General features: G+C 53.1%; 1 protein-coding gene across 1 annotated transcript; it reads left to right on the top strand.

The window, feature by feature from the left end:
• Positions 1–6,676: 6,676 nt before the first annotated feature.
• LOC128565275 (keratin-associated protein 5-4-like) lies at positions 6,677–7,495 on the top strand. Its single transcript, XM_053561621.1, has one exon. The coding sequence runs from the start codon at positions 6,677–6,679 to the stop codon at positions 7,493–7,495; it is 819 nt and encodes a 272-aa protein (XP_053417596.1).
• Positions 7,496–9,800: the final 2,305 nt, after the last annotated feature.

Genomic DNA, 9,800 nt, shown 5'->3' with positions numbered 1-9,800 from the left:
CTTCTGGATGGATAGCTGGTAGTGGGACTGCAGGGCCACATGGAAGGTCTACTGTTAGATCTTTGAGGATTCTCCATACTTCTCCCCAAAATGTCTGATTAGTTTGCAATCCCACCAGCAGTGGGAAAGTGTTCCCTTCTCTCCACACCCACACCAGCATGGTTTTGGGACTGGTGGTGTGGGCCAACCTTGCTGGGGTAGGTGATATCTTAGTGTGGCTTTGATTTGCATTTCCCTGATGATAAAGATGATGAGCAAGGACACAATAAGAAAAGTGTAAGTGGGCAAGCGATTTGAACAGAAACTTCTCTGAGGATGACAGATGAATGGCCAACAAACACACGGAAAAATACTGTTAATTTCTTAATTATTGACTGTGATGGGAATCCCATTTTCTCTGAGTCCGTGCATGGAGGGGACCACTCTGTGTGCTCAAGCAACGCACTTTGTACTCCAACCTGTGTCCCTGCCAGTTTTATTTATAGCGTATTTAAAAGCCGTACTATTTCCTGTCCAGCCCACACTATCACAGGCTACAAATTGAATGTCTGAAGAGTCAGAGGCCTCGTGTTGTTCAGGAGAGGGGAGGGGACAAGTTTCGGCTCCGTGGGTTCCACTGCTGACCCGAGAGGAACTTGGAGGTGACGGGGTGTGGGGCGACGCTTGCAGAGATGACCAGAGCGTCACCCTCACCCCAACCCCGAGCTGGCACCCTGCCCTAGATGCCGGGCAAAGGGACCTCAGCTTTCCCTTGTGCTTCAACGTAAGTATGAGATCCAGAGAGGATGGCTCTGACCTGAGGATGAGGACAGGAGGACGGCTGACAGCTGCGCAGACTCCCGGGAGAGAGGAGGGTACGAGGGAGCGGCAGAAGAGGACGAACCAATATGAACAGCACACCTCTCAGGACAGTCTCCTCTGAACAAATGCGATATAGGGAAAATGAAAAATGTGGCACAGTCACTCTCATAGGCCACATGCAAAACAGAAAAACTATAGGTAAGTGTTAAAAGGAAGCAGATGAACCTCAGATTGTTCCAGACGGAGCAGATGGTCAGAGGGAGTGAGGGCGGGAGGGACGGCTGGGACAGGGATCACTGGCGGAAGACACAGGAGTGAGGTGGGCACTGTGTGGACGGAGGAGCTGAATGGGCAGGAGGACAGTGGAGACCCCACATCAGGACAGGTGGGGAGGCTGGCAGCACACGGAGGGGAAAACACTCAGAACCACATTCCACCGCCCACCCCACAGACGAGGACCTCAGAGTTTGTCCCCAAGGAGCCGAACAAGTTCCAGGAACGTTCAATGCGGCTGCCAAAGACTGAGGACTGCGTGTTTAATCGTGTGTCCCCAATACGCGTGACCCTTAGAACTGGCTCAGCCTCCTCAGTGAGAGCCTGTGAGTTTCCTGAACTTTCGCCTCCGCGTGACTTCCTCTGCCCTCATCTGATACACGGGACACTTCAGCTGGGTAATCAATTCTAGAACAGAAACTATAGCTGGGTAATCAATTCTAGAACAGAAATTTTACTGGGCAATCAATTCTAGAACAGAAACTTCAGCTGGGTAATCAATTCTAGAACAGAAACTGCAGTTGGGTAATCAATTCTAGAACAGAAATTTTACTGGGCAATCAATTCTAGAACAGAAACTTCAGCTGGGTAATCAATTCTAGAACAGAAACTTCACTGGGTAATCAATTCTAGAACAAACTTCACTGGTTAATCAATTCTAGAACAGAAACTTCAGCTGGGTAATCAATTCTAGAACAGAAACTTCAGCTGGGTAATCAAATCTAGAACAGAAACTTCAGCTGGGTAATCAAATCTAGAACAAACTTCACTGGGTAATCAATTCTGGAACAGAAACTTCACTGGGTAATCAATTCTAGAACAAACTTCACTGGGTAATCAATTCTAGAACAGAAACTTCAGCTGGGTAATCAATTCTAGAACAAACTTCACTGCGTAATCAATTCTAGAACAGAAATTTTACTGGGTAATCAATTCTAGAACAGAAACTTCAGCTGAGTAATCAATTCTAAAACAGAAACTTGCTCTCTGCCATCTGATAATAACATCGCTTCTCTTGTGCCTTTCATTGAGACTATAGAAAAGGGGCCCTAAACGTTCTCTCTTTAGGAGCAAACTTGGCGATGCCACCACAGCACGTGCGTTGGCTCAGGGACAAGGCAGGCGGTCACCTGGCCTGTGTCTCCCTCTGCGTTTGTGACCAGGGCTTGCTGTCCCTGCAGGAGCTGGCGGCTTCTCGTCCCTTTGGGGGCTCTCAGGTCTCTCTTGCCCGGCTCCCCGGCCTCCCCAGCCCCTGCTGTCCCTCTCTGCCCCTAAATGACCCCACACTAACACACTTCAAGTACGTCCACACATACTTGTGCGGCTTCCCTGGTTTTCTAACGGTCTTGGTTTAAAACTGACATGCGTGGGAGCAACTCATCTTCTTTCATCTTTTCTCTCAGAGTGTGGACTTGGTAGAAGTGACCTGCTGTTGGGGCCTGTCAATCTCGTCCATTCCCTCCCTGCGTGTGCGCTGGCTGGCACAGCCGCGCCCCTCCCTCCTCTCACTCATTGTTCCGGCCCTTCCCAGCTCCCCAGCTGCCCGGCCCCTGGCCCCACCATGAGCCCGTCCTGCATAACCGTGACCACATCCCCAGAGACGTACATGGCATGGGGGACGATTTCACGAGCTGGGGAAGTTGTTAGGGTCCTGGCAGGTTGGGGTCTCCCGACCCCACCAGGGTTCATCCCTGTTTTGCTTTCGGGTTCCCCGCACACCCGATGCTGTCTGGATATTGACCTGCTCGGCTGTGACCTTGCTGAGTCCCCTCTTCTAACGGTATCGCTGGCCCCTGGGAGCGTTTTCCCTCAGACATGGACTCAGATCAGCAAGCGACTGACCTGTCCTCTCCGTAGCGTGGTGAAGTATCTTCATCTTATCTCAAATTTTAAAGACAGTGTGTCTAAAGTTACTTAATTAAACCTGACATCTGCTGTGGTGTGAGATGGACAGACTCATGAAGTTAAATGGATCTTTGGTCCTCAGCTTCTGTGCAGGAGCGTCCTAACTAATTTTATCAACTTTATGCCGCACCTGCTGAGACGGATCGTGGGAATTCTTCTCTCCTTCGAGCTGTTTTCTATAACAAGTCACAATGACAGATGTCCAGGTGGACAGCCAGGCTGATGGTGTAGGATGGACGCTATTTGATTCTGATGTTACCTGTCGATGACCACACTCGTTTCTCCTCATATTTAACTCAGACTAGCTGCACTTTCATTAATAATGGCTTTTGTTTTAGGGTCATACTGAATCTTGACGTCTCAGGTACACTGAATTACACTTAGCCTTCTCTTTCATTTTATTCCTAGAATTTGAAAAGGGCAGAAAATTTCTTAGGACTCGTCTGTAAAACTGTCTGGGTCTGGACTCCACGGAGCAAAAGACTGCCCTTGGTCATTTCAAAGTATTTGCTGGTTATTGGTCTGTTCCGGTTTTCAGTGACTATTTGTATAAATTTTACCCTTTCTTGTTTTTTTTTTTTCCAGTAGTGTCTCCATTTCTTCTCATCTCAAACCGATAGCAAAAGTTGTTCCCAATATTCCTTTCCACAGCAACCGTTGTGTCTGGTTACTTCACCTTTCTCGGTCTGCGTTTTTTCGTGCTTGCTTTTCGCAGCCAGTCCCCTCGGAGCCGCGTCTCACGGACTCCTCTCGGGACGGCTTCCCTCTCGTCACTTGGTCACTGCTGTTCTCCGGCCTTCTCTGGGCTTCGTTTCTTCCTGTGCTTCCTTTTCCGGCTTCTGCATTTGAATCTCTTGTGTCAGGAGCTACATTCCTGGTGGTCCTGGCTTGGCGTCCCTCTTGAAGTCCTAGTCACGACCCCAAGAGGGGCTGTGTCACCTGAAGGCTCAGCTGGTGTGGGAGGACCCACTTCCAAGACGGTGCGTTCCTCACAGCGTGACCACTCCGCCGGGCTGTTTCTGACGCGGCATGTGGTTTCACCCAGAGGGGCCTGATGAGAGAAAGGGAGAGAGGCCTCGTCCCGCCCCCCACAGGGCTCGTCGTCCACGCCCTGTCCCCTCAGTGCTGTCTGCTCCCTGCATCACAAGCGAATCGCACGTCTGACACTCGGGCGCAGCTCTCTCTGCAGGTGTCAGCAGCATCACGTTCCAGCTCAGCTGACCCAGGCAGCCCTCTCCCATCTGGAAAGACCCTGCCCGGGCACCTTTATCTCACGTTGCTGTGGTCTCGGTGGGGCTGTGTGTGTGTGAAAACCCCTGTGCCCAGTGTGCCCGGTCTCATAGGAGGTGCAGGATTGTTAGGAAGAAACGCTGCCCCTCCCTCACTCGGCCTGCTGGGCCACCGGGTTCTGGTTCTGACATCTGGAGGATGCGGCTGGACGCGAGGCCCGGCAGGAATACTCAACAGTGCTGTGCAGGACCCCGTGTTTCCCTGCAGGACCCCGTGTTTCCCTGCACGACCCCGTGTTTCCCTGCAGGACCCCGTGTTTCCCCGCACGACCCCGTGTTTCCCCGCACGACCCCGTGTTTCCCCGCACGACCCCGTGTTTCCCCGCAGGACCCCGTGTTTCCCTGCACGACCCCGTGTTTCCCTGCACGACTCCGTGTTTCACCGCACACCATGCAGCTGTCCACAGAGCAATTTGCAGACACCTCAAAGACGACTCTGTGACCCAAGCAGTTAAGAAAGGGTCTCTGCGGGTGGGGAAAGGCGAGAGCAGAGAGAGAGAGAAGGAGGCAGAGGTGGGGAAAGGAAGAGCAGAGAGAGGGAATGAATGTGGGGTGTGGGGTCTTGGTGTGTGCCACACCTTTTGGGGGCGAAACACAATTTTAAGAGGGACTTTACCTAACAAATGCAATCAGTGTAACCTGGTTCTTGTACCCTCAATGAATCCCCAACAATATATAAAAATAAATAAATAAATAAATAATAAAAAATGCTCCACCCCAACAATAAAAAATATATATATTAAAAAATAAAAGTAGGCGGCGCCTGTGGCTCAGTGAGTAGGGTGCCGGCCCCATATGCCGAGGGTGGCCGGTTCAAACCCAGCCCCGGCCAAACTGCAACAAAAAAAAAAATAGCTGGGCATTGTGGCGGGCGCCTGTAGTCCCAGCTACTTGGGAGGCTGAGGCAGGAGAATCGCTTAAGCCCAGGAGTTGGAGGTTGCTGTGAGCTGTGTGATGCCACGGCACTCTACCAAGGGCCATAAAGTGAGACTCTGTCTCTACAAAAAAAATAAAAATAAAAATAAATAAAATAAATAAAAAAAAGAAGTCGGAAATGTACATCATGTCCATCAAGAGAAGTCTAATCCTAGTATATCTGTTCAGTAGGATATGGGCAGATACCAGAAAGAACAAAGACATTCTTCACATATTGTCAGAGCATCTGGATATATTGGTACTTGGAATAAGGTGCAAAATGGTGTTTATGATCTGTTAACTTTGTGTAATAGACATGGAGCAATAAGCATGTGTGTTTATACGTGTTAGTTTTCTGGAGGAAACTCAGGAAGGATATGCACAAAGGTAATCAAAGTAGTTGTCATGGGGGGGAGCTCAATGAATGGGAGACAAGAATAGGAATAAGAAATTTTCCTGTGTATTTTTTTACATTGCTTATTTTGTAAGCTATTAAAATATATTCCCTAAAAAAAAAAAAAGGGTCCCCACGCTTGATCCCTGGAGTGTAGTACAGCAGAAAGAGGACAACACACAGTGTGTGCAGCGGAGGCTTCATGAGCATCCAGTGGGTCTGAGGAGCCCAGGCCTGGAGCCTGCAAGGGCTTCTGTCTTCCTCCCAGGAAGGACCTGTCCCCTCCTGTGCTGCTGCCCTGGAGCCCCAGACTGCGGGGCAGACACGCTCAGCAGTGACACCAGGTGGCAGCAGGAGGAATCGCAGCGGGAGTGGTGTGGAGCACAGATGTCACGGTTACCCCTGTGACCCTTGGAACTCGCCACACTCAGAAGGTATCTTTACCTGAGATCCCAGTCTTTCTGGGCGTCCTGCGTGTCACTGTCCACCTCCCACCTGGAACAGAGCCTGTCACGTGGGAGCGAGCTCCTCTGGTCGAGTGGCAGAGACTGGGGTGAGAACGTCCAGGTTTCCATCAGGACTCAGAAACTGCCGGCTGTATCTGGCACCAAAAGGGCCCTGCTGACCAGACTGCTGAGCCCCAGGTCCCTGGACCTGCAGAATCAGACCCCCAGGTCCCCCCTGAAGACAATGAGGACGCGGGGCCCAAGCTCTTCCCAGCAGGATGAGGAGCTGCGACAGAGGGGCCTGCCTGGGCCTTCCAGAGCCCTGGGCTTGGAATGATTGGGAGAGACCAGGAGGTCAGGGCCTCACGGCGTGGTCTGTGCTGCCTCACTGAGCAGTGAGTGGTGAGTGTCACCAGCTGCTCACCTGGTAGAGTGTGCGGAGGGGCAGCATTCCAAAGTGCACCTGCCCACGCACGTGAGAAAAGCAACCCCACAACCATCTCCGCGCCTCAAACAGGAACCAGGAAGTGGCCGTATGCCCAGCATCACCCTGACCCTGGATGGGTATAAAGGGCCCTGGCACAGGAGCCTCCACACCTGCCCCTCCCTCCACACCTGCTCCTCTCACCTGCTCCACCCTCAACCCCAGAACCATGGGCTGCTGTGGCTGTTCCGGAGGCTGTGGCTCCAGCTGTGGGGGCGGTGGCTCCAGCTGCTGTGTCCCCGTCTGTTGCTGCAAGCCTGTGTGCTGCTGTGTGCCAGCCTGCTCCTGCTCCAGCTGTGGCCAGGGGGGCTGTGGGTCCTGTGGAGGCTGCAAGGGCAGCTGTGGGTCCTGTGGGGGCTCTAAGGGAGGCTGTGGGTCCTGTGGGAGCTGCAAGGGCAGCTGTGGGTCCTGTGGGGCCTCTAATGGGGGCTGCGGGTCCTGTGGGGGCTGCAAGGGCAGCTGTGGGTCCTGTGGGGGCTCTAAGGGGGGCTGTGGGTCCTGTGGGAGCTGCAAGGGCAGCTGTGGGTCCTGTGGGGCCGCCAATGGGGGCTGCGGATCCTGTGGGGGCTGCAAGGGCAGCTGTGGGTCCTGTGGGGGCTCTAAGGGCAGCTGTGGGTCCTGTGGGGGCTCTACGGGTGGCTGTGGGTCCTGTGGAGGCTGTGGCTCCAGCTGTGAGGGCGGCAGCTCTAGCTGCTGTGTCCCCGTGTGCTGCTGCAAGCCCATGTGCTGCTGTGTTCCAGCCTGCTCCAGCTCCAGCTGTGGACAGGGGGGCTGTGGGTCCTGTGGCTGCTCCCAGTCCAGCTGCTGCAAACCCTGCTGCTCCCAGTCCAGCTGCTGCAAACCCTGCTGCTCCCAGTCCAGCTGCTGTAATCCCTGCTGCTCCCAGGCCAGCTGCTGTAATCCTTGTTGCTCTCAGTCCAGCTGCTGCAAACCCTGCTGCTCCCAGTCCAGCTGCTGTAAACCCATTTGCTGCCAGTGCAAGATCTGAGGCTCTGCCCACAGACCTCCTCTGGGTCCTGCAGACCTGGCCTCCCCAGGAGTGACTGCAGCTGTGTCCTGAAGTCCTCAGCATGACTCCGAGTCTGTCCTCTGCCCTGTGACAACCTGGTGTCCCCACTCAGAGATCACCCCAGTCACTGAGGCCAGGAGGCTTCCAGCATCTAGAACCCTCCGTCCGTCCTGCCCAGTCCTCTTTCTTTCCTTATCTCCCACTCCACCGTGCTCAGGGCTGGGAGACCCACATCTCCTGCCCTCCCCAGGTAGCTTTCTGGAGGTGCCCTGAGCCTGGATTCCTCTGGCTGGGGACCCTGGCTGGCCCCTCTCCCCACCCTGCCACCCGGCTCCTCCCTCCCTCCATGGTGTCCCTGCTCTGAGCCTCCTGAACTCGATTGTCTGTGGATTTGTCCAGAGGACATGGAGTCATCAGAGTCCCCTGAGGCCCTCCCCTGAGGAGAGGGGGGTGTCCAACCCTCACTCCCTCTTGGGCAGGGCACAGCCTCTCTGCCTCAGGCTCTGAGCCTTCTTCCTGCCCTGGTCCATCTGTCTTCTAAATAAACACACTCTGTCCTTCCATGAGTTTGCTTCGTGATTCTTTCCAACACTTTCACACACTTGCACCTGTGCCTTGAGGGACCCTCTGCCCCGCCAGGGCTGCTGGTCCCAAACTGGGGCATAAACCACAGAAATGTGGAGTCTCACCACCCTAGAGGCAGAAGTCCGAGCTCAGGGTTCCTCGGGGTAGGTTCCTTCCAAGGCCTCTCCTCTTGGTTTGTACACGGGTCTTCTCCTGTGTCCTCAGCTAGTGGTCCCTCCGTGCATGGTGGTGTCCTAATCTCCTGTTCTCATGAGGTCACCTGTCACATTGGGTTGGGCCCCCTTCTCTGTTAGGTCCCGATCTTAGCTAACCACATCCGTAAGGGCCTGCTCCACATGAGGTACACTGTGAGGTCACACTCTGAGGTCACTGTGTGAGGTCACCAACATGCAAATGGGGGAAATTCAACCCAGCTCCCAGTCCAGCTGCTGCTGCAAATCCTGTTGCTCCCAGTCCAGCTGCTGTGTCCCTATTTGCTGCCAGTGCAAGATCTGAGGCTCTGAGCACAGACCCCAAACAGCTTCAGCACATTCAGGATGACTTGAAAGTCACTACTGCCTAATGTCAGAGTCACAAATTGCAATCCAAACCCCCTTCCCAGAACATGCCCCCCACACTTGCAGTGCCAGTGGTGTTTCTTCCCAGATTCTCAAAGGGAAGAGGGACCTTCTCGTGCCTTTGTGCCATTTTCGAAACCCCTACCCCATTTGTGTTGGGGATTAGTAAATTTCCTTTCCTCCTCCCCTCAACAATTCCGATCCCCACAAAGACCCCCCAGAGCTCAATGCCCCTTCCCCTAATGGCCCCAGGATGCTCCCCCCACAGCACAACCCTGACACTTCCCCAGGACCTTCTGTGCTGTTCCAGCAGCCAGGCCTGGTGCCAGCTCCAGAAAAGGGCCTCCTGGCCATGCTATCTCCAGGGCACTTCTTGTGGTGATTCAACCTGTGACCCAAGGTGAAAGCAGATGGAATTCTTTTCCTGAAGGTAAATTCAGGAACATTTACTAAAATTCTGCTTGTGGGTCTCCCTCACCCTTCCTCCTTCACAAGAAGGACCCACTTACAACTGTGTTGGGAAGTGTTCTAACTTTCTCTTTGTTCTTCCTAAATAACATCACTGTTCCCCCGACGCTTGTGCAGGTTACTTCACTTTCTGTCCTCGCTGTCTGTACCGCTCAGGTTTTATTTCCAGTTTCCACTCTGTTTTGCTTTTGGCTACTGTTGGGCCTCGGTCACCTTTCTACTTCAGCCAAGTAATAGAACCAGGTCAGCTGGGGTTGAGGACCTCGACCCCAACACCACCATCAGTGTCTGAGCGTGCCAGCCGCTCTGTGTCCCTGCTCGTACGTGGCGCCATCAGTCGAAAACATTTTTAGAGTCACTGTAACAGTTACATAGAGGCACCTCATTATGTTTTTTTGTTTGTTTGCAGTTTTGGCCGGGGCCGGGCTTGAATCCACCACCCCCGGTATGTGGGGCCAGAGCCCTACTCTTTGAGCCACAGGCGCCGCCCTCATTATGTTTTAAATTTGTGTTTCCCTGATGACGAGTGATGTTGAGCGCCTTCTCTGTGTACTTATTTGCCATTTCTATTTCTTCTTTGATGTCAGTTCAAGTCAAAGGATATTTTAAAATTTTTTTAAATAAAATAAAATTCCCCTTGCGTCACTACCATCGTTCCCGTGCTGGTGGCTCAG

This window comes from Nycticebus coucang, chromosome 14, assembly GCF_027406575.1.
Source record: "Nycticebus coucang isolate mNycCou1 chromosome 14, mNycCou1.pri, whole genome shotgun sequence".
NCBI lineage: Eukaryota > Metazoa > Chordata > Mammalia > Primates > Lorisidae > Nycticebus > Nycticebus coucang.
The sequence above is the reverse complement of the archived record's forward strand: the minus strand, read 5'-3'. Positions and strand labels throughout refer to the sequence as shown.